Here is a 16193-nt window from a genome sequence, read left to right as displayed (position 1 = left end):
GCGCTCTTGCCACCAATCTGTTAGGATGCATCCACAGAGCCTAGCCTTGACCAGGTGTCTCACATCTGCACACTGTCATGCCATAACAATGTGATGAAGAGGGAGTAAACCAATAGCGCTATCAGTGGTTGTGGAGAACAACATGCTATCTCTGAGTCACAACTACAACATACATGTCACCAAGCCATTTCGCCACTTAACAGTAATTACTGATGTTCTGGTGAAAATGGTTAGTGCATGTAAGCACAGAAAAGTGATTCAGAGCATTGTAATCTGAATGGCTCACGGCCCTGTTTGCCTTACATTTGACTTGTTAGAATGTCACACTGAGCAGCACTAGGAAAGGGCAGTGTCCAGCTGCCCTATGCTTCTCCGATCAGGATCTGCATTGTTTTGGTCGGAGACGTCCAGAAGCGGAGAGCAGTACTGTACCCTGCTGGCCGCCGTAATCCACCAGCCACCACAAAAAAGGCCTGGATTCAACTTTCAGCTCCGATGATCGCAACAGGAGACTACGAGAGATATGGACACAGTGCCGGAAAAGGTTCAATGGCCTGTTGCAATCTGAGAAGGTGAGTAGCTTATTTCATCCACACAAAGGTCCAAGGGAAGAGACATATATGCAGCGAAAATTAGAGACAGGGCAACACCTCTGCTTCAGCATTGAGAGTGGTCTGCGTAAGCTGCTCATTTAAGTTTGCATGGAACACCTGTGAATGAGTGCCACGGTGCACAAAGGAAAGAGAGATTAGATTTCCCTGCTTGCATTATACACCAGGCTAACGTGAAATCATGTTGTAATCCATGAGGCCAAAGAACACCAAAGTGATGGCCCAACTGGGGCTGGCTCAGCCTGTTTGCAACTGATTCATGTGGTGGAGCAGATGGTGATGGAGGCTACCAGGGTGCCAGAGCACCCTGTTGGGGATGGCGAATCACATTTCGCAGGTTATAAAGGCAGTGGTAAATGCACCTTCAAACATGGTGGTAATTGTGGAGGTTGTGATGTCAGGTCGCTGAACACAAGCAGATGTTGGCATCACAGAGTTAAAGATTGAGTCATGATGGCAGCACGGGCATGGATAAGGTAGTGGCACACATCAGAGCGTGATTTCACAATGAGAAGGGCTATATCTAAATAACTCCTTTTATATATCTCGCACAGGTTGCAGCTCTGCTTGCTCACCCCTCCTCCCCCGGCCCAGATCATTCCTCGGGTATCAGGAGGAGGAAGAAATGTCTGAGGGGGCAGTGTCACATCAAATGACCCCACAATTCATCAACTCAGATACCAACACATCAGAGGGATATCACACGTGTAGAGTGGGTGGCAAAGGTGAAAGTCACCACGCCTGATTTCAGGAGTCTCGTGTTGGGTGTTCTGATGCACAAATGATCCAACACGACTGTAGATGGTACAACTCTGTTTTATTGTCTAATCAATGGTAATAACTAACTACTGGCTTGGGTACGTGCTTCACCAGCTAACCTGTGGACCCAGCCCTATCACTATCTTAGAGAGGCACTCAGCACATGGTCTATGTCTGAGTGGCACCCTGCGAGCTCTGTGCTCTGAGCTATCTCCTGGTAGAATGAGCGGGAACTGTGGTGTTCCCTGTTTTATAGTTCGTGTGCTCTCACTGGTGATTACGCGATGTTATGCGTGTGCTGGTTGGTCCAACTGCCTGCCCATCAGTGTGTGTGTGATTGCACCATGATATGCTGATGTGGATATCATGACATCCCCCCTTTCACAAAGGATATGTGCCTACATGATAATAAATAGAAATGTGTACTGAGTGCATCTGAGTATGTGTGTGCAATATTTACAACATGCACATGAGGCTAAACTATATACAGAGGAAGGTGTCAGGTGCAACAGAACAACGACGATGTACCAATAACAGAACAAATGCAATCAACAAACGATGAGAGAAAACTCTGGAACAATGAACGACAAGAAAAAAAAACTTGTTAACAGTACTGTAAAACAATTCAGTGAGTCAATGTGCTAACAGGCTCATAAGTCAAGTTTCTCCGGTGGGCGACAAATTCGGGTTGATCGCCTCAAGGGTGGGTCAGGAGCCACCGGCTGAGGAATGGGCCTGGCCACGGGCGAGAGAGGAGGAGGCAGAGTGGCAGGGAGCTCAACAAAGTCGACATCAGGGACAACAGGAGGGCGTGGCACCAGTGCATGATCTCGTAGCGAGCGCGGAACCAAACAAAGGGCCCGCCGATTACGCGGCGAATAGAGCCATCATGCATACGAACCAGGAATGAGCGGGGAGCCACGTGGCTGAGAACCTTGGCGGTTGCCGACCAGCCACCCTCCGGTAGGTGTATGCGGATGTTGTCTCCAGGCGCCAGGGCAGGAAGATCAGTCGCTCAAGCGTCATGTGCCACCTTCTGCTGAGCATGCTGTTGTTGCATCCTTCGCAATACTGGAGCATGGTTGAGGTCAGGAACATGAATGGACAGCACAGTGGTCCTGAGGGTGCGACCCATCAACAGCTGGGCTGGCGAGAGGCCCATGGACAGTGGGGCCGAGCGATACGCCAGCAGGGCTAAACAGAAATCAGATCCGGCATCAGCAGCCTTGCAGAGGAGCCGCTTCACAATGTGGACGTCCTTTTCCGCCTTGCCATTCGACTGAGGATGCAAAGGACTGGACATCACGTGTGTGAAGTTGTGTGAAGTGGCAAAGGAAGACCATTCTTGACTCGCAAAGCAAGGCCCATTGTCAGACATGACGGTGAGCGGAATTCCATGGTGAGCAAAGGTTTCTTTGCATGCCCGGATGACAGCTGATGACATCGTGTCGTGCAGGCGTATGACCTCCGGATAACTTGAGAAGTAGTCAATGAGAATAATGTAGTCCCTGCCGAGCGCATGAAAGAGGTCCATGCCCACCTTCGCCCAGGAAGACGTGACCAACTCATGTGGCTGAAGTGACTCAGGGGGTTGCGCCGGCTGAAACCTCTGGCAGGTGGGGCAATTGAGCACCATGTTGGCGATGTCCTCGCTGATGCCCGGCCAGTACACAGCCTCTCGGGCCCTCCGCCTGCACTTTTCAACTCCGAGATGGCCTTCGTGCAGTTGTTCGAGGACAAGCCAGTGCATGCTCTGTGGGATCACGATCCGGTCCAACTTCAAGATCTTGCAACATCAATGACGGCCAAGTCGTCCCGGATGTTGTAAAATTGTGGGCACTGCCCCTTGAGCCACCCTTCTGTCATGTGGCGCATCACACGTTGTAGAAGGTGGTCAGCCGCAATCTCACGGCGAATGTGGGCCAGACGTGCATCAGTGGCCGGCAGATTGGCCGATGTGAAGGCTACCTGTGCGTCGACCTGACAAACGAACCCCTCTGAGTCGGGCGGTGAGTTGTGCGATGATGAGAGCATGTGCGATGATGAGATCCTTCCCCGGGTGTAGACAAGTTGGAAGTCGTACCTCCGGAGCTTGAGCAGAATGCGCTGGAGGCGAGGGGTCATGTCGTTGAGGTCCTTCTGAATGATGCCGACCAGGGGTCGATGGTCGGTCTCCGCAATGAATTGCGGAAGACCATATACATAGTCATGGAACTTGTCGATGCCAGTCAACAGGCCTAGGCACTACTTCTCAATCTGCGCATAGCGGTGTTCTGTGGGGGTCATGGCCCGCGACGCATAGGCGACCAGAGCCCATGATCATAGAATTTGATCATAGAATTTACAGTGCAGAAGGAGGCCATTCGGCCCATCGAGTCTGCACCAGCTCTTGGAAAGAGCACCCTATCCAAGGTCAACACCTCCACCCTAACCCCACTAAGGGCAATTTTGGACACTAAGGGCAATTTAGCATGGCCAATCTACTAACCCGCACATCTTTGGACTGTGGGAGGAAACCGGAGCACCCGGAGGAAACCCATGCACACACGGGGAGGATGTGCAGACTCCGCACAGATAGTGACCCAAGCCGGGAATCGAACCTGGGACCCTGGAGCTGTGAAGCAATTGTGCTATCCACAATGCTACCGTGCTGCCCTTAAAGGATGAGGTGTCATCCCGTTGCAGGAGTACCGCCCCAATGCCAGACTGCCTGGCGTCAGTTGAGATCTTTGTTTCCAGTGTGGTATCAAAAAACGCCAGTACCAGGGCGGTGGTGAGCTTGACCTTGAGCTCCTCCCATTCACTCTGTTGTGCGGGCAGCCACTGGAATTCCGTTGTCTTTTTAACCAGGTGGCGAGGAGCAGTCGTGTGCGAAGCAAGGTTAGGAATGAACTTCCCCAGGAAGTTGACCATCCCGAGAAAGCGCAGCACTGCCTTCTTGTCTGACGGCTGCTGCATGGCTGCGATGGCTGCCACTTTGTCGGCATCCGGCCGCACACCCGACCGGGAGATGTGGTCCCCTAAAAACTTTAGCTCAGTCTGGCCAAAAGAGCATTTGGCTCGGTTAAGGCGCAGGCCCTGATCCCGTATCCGTGCAAAGACACGCTGGAGACGACTGATGTGCTCCTGCGGTGTGGTGGACGAGATTATAATGTCGTCTACGTAGACCCGTACCCCTTCGATGCCCTCCATCATCTGTTCCATGATGCGATGGAACACTTCGGCGGCCGAAATGATGCCGAATGGCATCCTATTGTAGCAGTATCTGCGAAACGAAGTGTTGAAAGTGCACAGCTTCCTGCTGGACTGATCCAATTGAATCTGCCAAAAGCCCTTTGAGGCATCAGGCTTGGTGAATATTTTTGCCCGAGCCATCTCGCTCGTGATTTCTTCTCGTTTGGGTATGGGGTAGTGTTCCCTCATAATGTTGTGATTCAAATCTTTTGGGTCGATGCAGATCCGGAGCTCGCCGGAGGGCTTCTTGACGCACACCATGGAGCTGACCCATTGCGTTGGCTCCGTGACGCGGGAAAGCACACCTTGGTCCTGCAGGTCCTGCAGCTGCTGCTTGAGGCGGTCCTTGAGTGGTGCTGGGACCCTACGAGGTGCGTGAATGACCGGGGCGGCGGCAGGTTTGAGCCGTATTTTGTACGTGTAGGGCAGTGTGCCCATGCCCTCGAAAACCTCCTGGTTGTGCTCGAAGAGTGAGTGGAGCTGCGCCCTAAAGTCTGCATCTGGGAAATCGGACGTGCCTTCAGGAGACCGAGTGTGTACCTGCCGAACAAGGTGGAGGATCTTGCACGCCTGTGCGCCTAACAGAGAGTCTTTCGAGGATCCTACGATTTCAAATGATAATGTGGCTTTGTGTGAGTTGTGTGTAACATCGAGCTGGCAGGACCCCGTAGCCGGGATGACGTTTCCATTGTAGTCAACCAGCTGACAGTGGGATGGCAGAATCGGTGTTTTAACCTTCAAGGTCTGGAAGGCTGACCATGCGAGGAGATTGGTGGAGGCACCAGTGTCCAGGCGAAATGTGATCTGGGATCGGTTGACCGTTAGGGTGGCACACCACTCATCGACCGGATCAGTGCTGTGCACTGGCAGCGGCTGGTGGTTCTGACTTGGGGACATCCGGTTCTTGTGGATTACCGCAACGCGGAAGGGCTCCCTGTTTTCGGTATCGCTGGTCTGCATACTATCTGGATAAGACTCAATGAAGGTGGGCTGAATCGCCCGCACGTCCCTGCGAGGCTGGGAGGGAATTGTTGGGAGTTGGCGGGTTGAGCTGCTCGACAGCAGGCCCATCCTGCCACTTCGTAGACATTGTCGCGCTTTGGCCGGACATTGCCGCTTTAAGTGGGCGGAGCCACAGTTGCCGCACGTCGTGACATCATGGCGTTCGTTGCGCCACCGCGCATGCGCGGTGCGGTCCTGCGTAGAGCGCGCCTGCGCATCACGTTCCTCTGCGTCAACGTCCCCACTTTTGGCGCGTACAAGCGCGGGAGGCCTCGGAAAGTGCGCGAAATGGCCGCCCTCGTCCGGGCCACGGGCTGGGATGTACTCGATCGACTGGACCCACTCCGCCTCTTGGGGCCCGTGCCGTACCTGGATTTGGGAGTACCGGCTGGTCGTGTTCTCATGGAGGACGCAGGTCTCGATGGCAGTCACTAGGGTGAGTCGCTTTATTTTAAGGAGCTGCTGGCGTAGGGTGTCCGAGATGACCCCAAAAACTATCTGATCCCGAATCATGGAGTCGGAGGTGGCCCCATAGCCGCAGGACTGCGCGAGGATACGGAGGTGGGAGGTGTGTCAGGTAAGATTGGAAAGGCTCATCCTTACCCTGCAGGCGCTGCTGGAATAGGTACCTCTCGAAGCTCTCATTGACTTCCACGCTGAAGTGTTCATCGAACTTCAGAAGCACCGTCTTATATTTTGTTTTGTCCTTGCCCTCCGCGAATGCCAGGGAGTTAGAGATGTGGATGGCGTGTTGCCCCGCCATGGAGAGGAGGTGGGCGATCTTCCTGGTGTCCGATGCATTCTCCCTGTCTGCGGCTTGGAGGAAGAGCTGGAAGTGCTGTTTAAACAGCTTCCAGTTGACGAAGAGATTGCCAGCGATTCGGAGCGGCTGCGGCGGGCTGATGTTTTCCATGGAGCAGGATGGCGGATTTCTGAAAGGGTGCAGGTAGGTCTCACAGTCGCTGGTTCGCGTCCACTACTGGTATCATGTCGTGTTGGGTGTTCTGATGCACAAATGATCCAACATGGCTGTAGATGGTACAACTCTGTTTTATTGTCTAATCAACGGTAACAACTAACTACTGGCTTGGGTACGTGCTTCACCAGCTAACCTGTGGACCCAGCCCTATCACTATCTTAGTGAGGCACTCAGCACATGGTCTATGTCTGAGTGGCGCACTGTGTGCTCTGAGCTATCTCCTGGTAGAATGAGCGGGAACTGTGGTGTTCCCTGTTTTATAGTGCGTGTGCTCTCACTGGTGATTGGCTGTGATGTTTTGTGTGTGATGGTTGGTCCAACTGCCTGTCCATCAGTGTGTGTGTGATTGCATCATGATATGCTGATCTGGATATCATGACAAGGCGGAGGTGTCAGTCAGAGACATCTGTGCACTGTCTCCCTCAGAGGACGTAGGAAAGTCATGATGATGCTCCCATGGGCCGGAACATGAAATCTTTCAAGCCACCTTTTGGGTAACTGTATTCCCATTCTCAGCAGTGGACATCTGGCGGAGTTCCCTGAGCCATTGGGAGCTTTAGAACTGCGATGAGAAGAGTCCATCATGGTGATAAGCTCCTCATTGACCCAGGGGCCCAACTGCATGAGCTCTGATCATAAGGGATTGGCCACTCTCATGGAGAGACACATGCAGCAGCACTCAGGAAAGATACAAAAGCCACATCTCGGTAAGAAAAGAATGCAAGCCTCCCTCAGTGGCCTGGATCAGTCCACTTGGAGTATGAGCACCAACATATAGAGAATGCATGGATATCTCTCTTTACTGTGTCTGGCATCACAATGCTCATTCACATCTATTCTGTGCACATCTAAATGAACAGCATATTCATGAGTTGCAGACCCTGATCACACTGTTGGCACAGTGGTTGCTGGAATGGATGACTGTTGCTCACTAGCAGATAACATCATTCATCCCACCTGAAAGCAAACCAGAGCTGTGGAGGTCACGGAGAAGGGTGAAAGTACCAGGAGCTCCTCCATACCCTCATCTTCTTACACTTCCCCAGCCGCTCTGCCAGAGCCTTGTCTGCTTCACAGGTGCCCGTGATCATGGCTACCCATGTAGGCTGAAGGAGATCCTCAATAGGTAGCAAGTCACAAGTCACCACGCTCCTCATTGCTGCATAGACCAAAACGTGAGCAGCCTACCTCCACCTCTGGCAAGATGGGGAGGCATTTTGAAAGAGCGTGAGAGCACAGGACACATCTCACCTAGAGCACTAATCAGTTCCCTGTGGTTACACTTCTCAGTTTGTAAATATCACATTTGTGCACTTTTCAATACATGCACATAGACTCACAGATGACGCAGCATGTTTGCATACTTATAAAACTCAAAAGATTGTTAACATTATGGAGACGCTCTTCTCAGTGATATTGACGGTGGCTGAGGTCCATCTCTCTGGAACAAAGGTGTGACCATATTTTTGAGGTATTGGAAGGTTTCTCCCTTCTCTTGCCTGTCACAGAATAATCCAGTGTTTTAAGGCTCAAACACTGAGATGTTCCTTGCTTCTTTCATTGTCCATCCATGTTGTAAATCACTAATGCTGTGGAGGATGAATTCCTGGAATGTGTACAAAATGGTGTCCTGGAACAGTATGCTGAGGAATTAACTAGAGAATGGGCGATTTTAGATCTAATATTGTGCAATGAGGAAGAGCTCATTAATAATCTTGTAAAGGAGCCCCAAGGGAAGAGTGACCATCATGGGATAGAATTTTGAACGTGATGTAGTTCAATCTGAATCTAGTATCTTAAATCATTGGGGACATTGGAGAACTACATTCAAACTTGTGACTGTAGGCAGGCAATGGCTAGCATTTAAAGAGTTTTTTTTATTCGTTCATGGGGCGTGGGCATGGCTGGCTGGGCTAGCATTTATTGCCCATCCCTAATTGCCCTCGAGGGGGCAGTTAAGAATCAAACACATTGCTGTGGGTCTGGAGTCAGTGTAGGGCGGCACGGTAGCACAGTGGTTAGCACTGTTGTTTCATAGCTCCAATATCCCATGTTTAATTCCCGGCTTGGGTCACTGACTGTGTGGAGTCTGCACGTTCTCCCTGTGTCTGCGTGGGTTTCCTCCGGGTGCTCCGGTCCCGAAAGATGGCCTGTTAGGTGAATTGGATATTCTGAATTCTCCCTCTGTGTACTGTTATGGGCGAGGCGTTTTCAGAACCCCAAAATGTATCATGGAGTTCAACCAGCCTCCCCCTTTAATGTATTTGCTGCTTTTCCTAGCACACGGCTTGTTCCCCAGGTGTGATATTACACTTATGGACACGGGGGGTTTTAATCACAAAACAATGTTTATTCCATGAACTCAACTTACCATCTTAAATAAACACTTGATCTCTTAACACCCCTTACTTCAATGATAACTCCGAAAATATTGCAACAGTAAATAATTCCTCAAAATGTCCCTTCAAACTTCCAAGAGACGTAACACCTTTAAACAGAATCACATCAGGTTAAAGGCTTTACTATTATGAGTTTAAATCACCCAAATGATCCAGAGATAATCTTTCATGGCAGATATCACAGCAAATCCAGCTCACTGCAAATCACAGACACACACCCAGCTCTTTTCCTCCAAACTGCAGCTCTCTGGAAACACACAGACACACAAGCTCTTTTTCAAACTGAAACTTCAAAATGGCTGATCTAAAGCCCAATTCCACCCACACTCTGACATCACTGCATTTTCTTAAAGGTACATTGCGTAAACATCCATTTCTTAAAGGCTCTCTCACATGACAGTACCCAAACAGGCGCCGGAATGTGGCGACTAGAGGCTTTTCAAAGTAACTTCATTGCAGTGTTCATGTAAGCCTACTTGTGACAAGAAAGACTATTATTATTAGGTAACCAGACCAGGTAAGGATAATATATATCCTTCCCTAAAGGATATTAGTGAACCAGATGGGTTTTTACAACAATCGGCAATGGTTTCATCGACATCTTTAGACTTATAATTCCAAATTTTTTTTATTGAATTCAAATTTCACCATCTGCAGTGGCGGGATTTGAACCCAAGTCCCCAGAGCATTACCCTGGGTCTCTGGTTTACTGGACCAGTGACAATACCACTATGCTACCACGTTAATGCATGGTTTACAACAAATCTAAATTCCTTTGAGGGACAAAACCCAGCAACAAAGCTGATCTAACCATGGCTAACAAGAGGAATTAAAGATTGTATTAGATCAAAGGAGGAAAACACAAAGGGCGCAATCCTCCGGCCATGCTGCGCCGGAAAAGCATCTCACCGCGGTGCAGCGTGGCTGGTGAAAGCCGGGAGGCCCTGCTCCCGGGATCCACCCGGCTCGCAATGCCTCGCAAGATTCAACGCAATCTTGCGTGATGTTGCAAGGAGAATCCCGTCCACAATGGACTGGACCACTTTTTGGCAAATCTGCATATTAGAGCGAGGCAGTAAGCCTTACTCTAATGTGCAGATTCCTGAAGTACCTGAGGCTTTGGGATTCAATTCCGTTTGCCTCGGGTGAGCGCCGTTTGGTACTGGTCTCCACAAACAGGGGGACCGGAGGCCCCTAGCTGCACGCCCTTTGGGCCAGGTGGTGCCCTGGCACTGCTGATGCCACCTGGGTACCCTGGCAGTGTCAGCCTCTTACCCTGGCAGTGTCACCTGGGTGCCAGGCTGGCTGGCAAGGTGGCACTGCAAGCTGGCAGGGGCACTGCCATGGTATCAAGTGGTTGGCACTGCCAGGGTACCAGGCTGGCCCTGCTAGGGTACCCAGGTGCCAAGCTGGCATTTGTTGCGTACGGGGTTGTTTTGGGGGCCTCGGAGATTTAAAAACTACGTCCCAATCTCTCGCCTTAACGGGAATTACCAGAGAGCGGAGCTCCCCATATTAAAAAACGTGGTTATATGCTGCCTCGGCCGCGCGTTCCCTGTTCAGGCCCCATATTCAAAGCGAGTCATGTTGAATAGCCGTGTGTTCCTTGGCACTGCAAATGCCGGGAAACACATGGCTAAACGCGCTCGCTCGGGGACTTTATTCCCTTTTTGGAAGATGGGGCCCCAAGATTCTTGAGCCTTAGCACAAATCTCTACAATGATGTATGTATATATGGCCTTCCCGAGCAATGTTGAGAATGAGCTATTGGGAGTGAAGGGGTAAAGCATTGTTGTCCATTATGTATTATTGGCTTGCTTTCTTATTATTGCTGCACACGGGGTTAAAACTAGGTTCAGTTAAAGGAATCCAGGTGACGATCAGTCAATTAGTCCATGTAATTTTTGAACTCTAATCCGACAGTGTTATCATATAACCTCATCACCCAGCCCTCAAAAATATAATAAATATCCTTGTCTTTACTCAGATTGTAATCAACTATTGGGAATGGAATTGGGACACATTGCAGAACATCAGATCAATGCCACATCGTTCTGGCAATGGACAGACGAAAATGGTCAAGTTATCAGTTGGTCACCAGACAAAGCACGACTTAATGTTCCAGGGCCTGGATGGGCTGCTGCTGAAGGCGGTAGCCAACAATGGCTTCAAATAGATTTGGGAGAGAGGAAATATCTCACAGGTTAGTTATAAGACAACTATTTTTAATGACACAAGTAGGATTTCAATATATATTTTTAGATTATTGGTACTAAGGAACGGTGGCGCAGTGGTTAGCACTGGTGCCTCACTGCATCGAGGACCTGGGTTTGATCCTGGCCCTGGTCACTGTCCGTGTGGACTTTGCATATTCTCCACGTGTCTGCATGGGTTTCCCCCCACAACCCAAAAATGGTACAAAGTCTTACAACACCAGGTTAAAGTCCAACAGGTTTGTTTCGATGTCACTAGCTTTCGGAGCGCTGCTCCTTCCTCAGGTGAATGAAGAGGTCTGTTCCAGAAACACATATATAGACAAATTCAAAGATGCCAAACAATGCTAGGAATGCGAGCATCAGCAGGTGATTAAATCTTTACAGATCCAGAGATGGGGTAACCCCAGGTTAAAGAGGTGTGAATTGTATCAAGCCAGGGCAGTTGGTAGGATTTTGCAGGCCAGATGGTGGGGGATGAATATAATGTGACATGAATCCCAGGTCCCGGTTGAGGCCGCACTCATGTGTGCGGAACTTGGCTACAAGTTTCTGCTCGGCGATTCAGCGTTGTCGCGGGTCCTGAAGGCCGCCTTGGAGAATGCTTACCCGGAGATCAGAGGCTGAATGCCCTTGACTGCTGAAGTGTTCCCCGACTGGAAGGGAACATTCCTGCCTGGTGATTGTTGCGCGATGTCCGTTCATTCGTTGTCGCAGCGTCTGCATGGTCTCGCCAATGTACCACGCTTCGGGACAACGCTTCAAACAACCGCGCAACCTCAAATGAACCATTGTTTGCCTAGCAGAAGGAATGTTCTACTCCGCTCCAGGAACACCCTTCTCACCCTCGGAGTCCCTCGCGCCCACACAAACCCCATTATACTCCTGTTAACCCGCCTTCGGGATAAACACGGGGAGGCACTGGAACAGGAACAAAAACCTTGGGAGCACCGTCATTTTGACTGACTGCACCCTACCCGCCAAGGACAGTGGCAACGCTTCCCACCTCTTGAACTCCTCCTCCATTTGCTCCACCAGCCTTGTGAAAATAAGCCTATGCAGGGCCCCCCAGCTCCTGGCCACCTGGACCCCCAAATACCTGAAGCTCCTCTCTGCCCTTTTGAGTGAACCACGAACAGCTCGCTCTTCCCCATGTTGAGTTTGTACCCCGAGAAATCCCCGAATTCCCTGAGGATCCTCATTACCTCCGGCATTTCCCCCCCACCGGGTCCGCCACATATAGCAGCAAGTCATCCGCATAGAGCGACACCCTATGCTCCTCCCCACCACAACCCCCTCCAGTTTCTCGACTCCCTCAGTGCCATAGCCAGGGGTTCAATCGCCAGTGCGAAGAGCAGGGGGGACAGGGGACATCCCTGCCTCGTCCCTCGGTGCAACCGAAAGTACTCAGAACTCCTCCTGTTCATGGCCACACTCGCCATCGGGCCTACAACAGCCTAACCCACCTAACAAACCCCTCCCCAAACCCGAACCTCTTCAGCACCTCCCACAGGTATCCCCACTCTACCCTATCAAAGGCTTTCTCAGCGTCCATCGTCACCACTATCTCCGCCTCCCCCTCCCTCGCCGGCATCATGATAACGTTCAGAAGCCTCCGCGCATTCGCGTTCAACTGCCTCCCCTTCACGAACCCCGTCTGGTCTTCGTGGATGATCTGCGGCACACAATCCTCAATCCTCGTGGCTAAGAACTTCGCCAGCACCTTGGCATCTACGTTTAGCAACAAAACCGGCCTGTAAGACCCACACTGCAGGGGATCTTTGTCCCGTTTCAGGATCAAGGAGATCAGTGCCCGGGACATCGTCGGGGGCAAAGCCCCCCCCCTCCCTTGCCTCATTGAAGGTCCTAACTAGCAACGGGCCCAACAGGTCCATGTATTTTTTATAGAATTTGACCGGGAAACCGTCCGGCCCCGGTGCTTTCCCCGCCTGCATGCACCCTATCCCTTTGGTCAGCTCCTCCAGCCCAATCGGGGCCCCTAATCCCACCACCAGTCCGTCCTTCACATTCGGAAACCTCAATTGGTCCATGTAGTGCACAAAGACTCCGTGAGACGAATAGAGTGAAGTCGATGAGGCTTTATTAAGCGTGTCTGTTCCCCGCAGCTCAATAGTAAACTGGCCTGCGGGGGAAGACTCCGGCTTCTTATACTCCGCCTTCAGGGCGGAGCTTGAGGTCAACGGCCAACCAGGACCCGGGATCTGTCAGCCAATGACATTAGGGCTTCCAGTCCCACATGACCCCCAATACATACTACCACATTCACCCCTTGTCAAAAATGAACCCGGCGGGGTGACGCTTCGTATGGTGGTAAGGGTTTACAGGGCTGGTCCTGGGAGGACAAAACATTCACATGGCAATACAGTATTGGACAATTTTGTCCTGTTGCAACTATTTACAGAGGGTATAGGAAGAAAAGCAAAATGTTCTTGTGAACAGTCCATATTTGTTTTACATTGACGCCACGAGTCGGTCGGGCGGTCTGGTCGTCCGTGTCGATCGCCTCGGCCCCGGCGGTGGTGGTGGTGCTTGTACCAGTGTTGTCGCCTCCAGGAGCCGTACGGTTTCAGCTTGGGCTTGATTCTTGGTCGGAGCTGAGGGGAGGGGAACCGATCCTCCTGGGAAGGGGGCGGTCGCGGGGTGCGGCGGTGGCAGGAAGGGGGGGGGTTGGGTTGATGGTGTCGGGGGGGTGTGCGTGTTGCCGGAGGGCGCCAGATCCCGCAGGGAGACCGTGTCCTGTCGGCCGTCGGGGTACTCTACGTAGGCGTACTGGGGGTTCGCGTGGAGGAGGTGAACCCTTTCGACCAACGGGTCCGCCTTATGTGCCCGCACATGCTTTCGGAGCAGGATGGGTCCTGGGACCGCCAGCCAGGTCGGCAGCGACGTCCAGAGGAGGACCTCCTAGGGAAGACAAGGAGACGCTCATGTGGCGTTTGATTAGTGCTCGTACATAATAACGACTGGATGGAATGGAGAGCGTCCGGGAGGACCTCCTGCCACCGTGAAACTGGGAGGTCCCTGGACCGTAGGACCAGTAGGACGGCCTTCCAGAACGTGCCGTTCTCCCTTTCTACTTGCCCGTTCCCCCGGGGGTTGTAGCTGGTCGTCCTGCTTGAGGCTATGCCCTTGCTGAGCAGGAACTGGCGCAGCTCGTCACTCATGAAAGAGGACCCCCTGTCGCTGTGGACGTATGCGGGGTAACCGAACAGTGTGAAGATGCTGTTCAGGGCTTTAATGACTGTGGCCGCGGTCATGTCAGAACAGGGAATGGCAAAAGGGAAGCGGGAGTATTCGTCCACTACATTAAGAAAATATGCGTTGCGGTCGGTGGAGGGGAGGGGCCCTTTGAAATCGAGACTGAGGCGTTCAAAGGGGCGGGAAGCCTTAATCAGGTGCGCTCCATCTGGCCTGAAAAAATGCGGCTTGCATTCCGCGCAGATGTGGCAGTCCCTTGTGACTGTACGGACCTCCGCTAAAGAGTATGGGAGATTGCGGGACTTGACGAAGTGGTAAAACCGAGTGACCCGCGGGTTGCAGAGGTCCTCGTGGAGGGTTTGGAGGCGGTTAATTTGTGCGTTGGCACATGTGCCGCGGGATAGGGCATCGGACGGCTCGTTCAGCTTTCCGGGACGATACAAAATCTCATAGTTGAAGGTGGAGAGCTCGATCCTCCACCTTAAGATTTTGTCGTTTTTGATTTTTCCCCGCTGTGCATTATCGAACATGAAGGCTACCGACCGTTGGTCCGTGAGGAGAGTGAATCTCCTGCCGGCCAGGTAATGCCTCCAATGTCGCACAGCTTCCACTATGGCTTGGGCTTCCTTTTCTACTGAAGAGTGTCGGATTTCTGAGGCGTGGAGGGTCCGGGAGAAAAAGGCCACGGGTCTGCCCGCTTGGTTAAGGGTGGCCGCTAGAGCTACGTCGGAGGCGTCGCTCTCGACCTGGAAGGGGAGGGACTCGTCGATGGCGCGCATCGTGGCCTTTGCGATATCCGCTTTGATGCGGCTGAAGGCCTGGCAAGCCTCTGTCGACAGAGGGAAGGTCGTGGTCTGTATCAGGGGCCGGGCCTTGTCTGCGTACTGGGGGACCCACTGGGTGTAATATGAAAAGAACCCCAAGCAGCGTTTCAGGGCTTTTGGGCAGTGCGGGAGGGGAAATTCCATGAGTGCGCGCATACGTTCGGGGTCGGGGCCTATTTTCCCATTGCGCACTACGTAGCCCAGAATGGCTAGCCGGTCGGTGCTAAAAACGCACTTGTCCTCGTTGTACGTGAGGTTCAAGGCTTTGGCGGTCTGGAGGAATTTTTGGAGGTTGGCGTCGTGGTCCTGCTGATCGTGGCCGCAGATGGTTACATTGTCGAGATACGGGAACGTGGCCCGCAACCCATGTTGATCAACCATTCGGTCCATCTCCCGTTGGAAGACTGAGACCCCGTTTGTGACGCCAAAAGGGACCCGTAGGAAATGGTATAATCGCCCGTCTGCCTCGAAGGCTGTGTACTTGCGGTCACTTGGGCAGATGGGGAGCTGATGGTAGGCGGACTTGAGGTCCACGGTGGAGAAGACTTTATATTGGGCAATCCGATTGACCATGTCGGATATGCGGGGGAGAGGGTACGCGTCTAGTTGTGTGTACCTGTTGATGGTCTGGCTATAGTCAATGACCATCCTTTGTTTCTCCCCTGTCTTCACTACTACCACCTGCGCTCTCCAGGGACTATTGCTGGCCTGGATTATGCCCTCCTTTAGTAGCCGCTGGACTTCGGACCGAATGAAGGTCCGGTCCTGGGCGCTGTACCGTCTGCTCCTAGTGGCGACGGGTTTGCAATCCGGGGTGAGGTTCGCAAACAAGGACGGGGGTTGCACCTTGAGGGTTGCGAGGCCGCAGATAGTGAGTGGGGGTATGGGGCCGCCGAATTTGAACGTAAGGCTCTGTAGATTGCATTGGAAATCTAATCCCAGCAAGGTGGGGGCAC

At 52.1% G+C, this 16193-nt stretch overlaps 1 protein-coding gene across 4 annotated transcripts in view; it reads left to right on the top strand.

Moving 5' to 3' along the window:
• dcbld1 (discoidin, CUB and LCCL domain containing 1) overlaps positions 1-16193 on the top strand; it is a 193371-nt gene that overhangs the window by 130005 nt on the left and 47173 nt on the right. For all 4 annotated transcript variants that reach the window (XM_072499405.1, XM_072499403.1, XM_072499402.1 and 1 more), the window contains one exon: positions 10972-11187. In XM_072499405.1, coding sequence (XP_072355506.1) covers positions 10972-11187 — 216 coding nt within the window. The remainder of the gene's footprint in view (positions 1-10971; positions 11188-16193) is intronic.

Source organism: Scyliorhinus torazame, chromosome 4 (assembly GCF_047496885.1).
Source record: "Scyliorhinus torazame isolate Kashiwa2021f chromosome 4, sScyTor2.1, whole genome shotgun sequence".
Classification (NCBI taxonomy): Eukaryota; Metazoa; Chordata; class Chondrichthyes; order Carcharhiniformes; family Scyliorhinidae; genus Scyliorhinus; species Scyliorhinus torazame.
The sequence above is the reverse complement of the archived record's forward strand: the minus strand, read 5'-3'. Positions and strand labels throughout refer to the sequence as shown.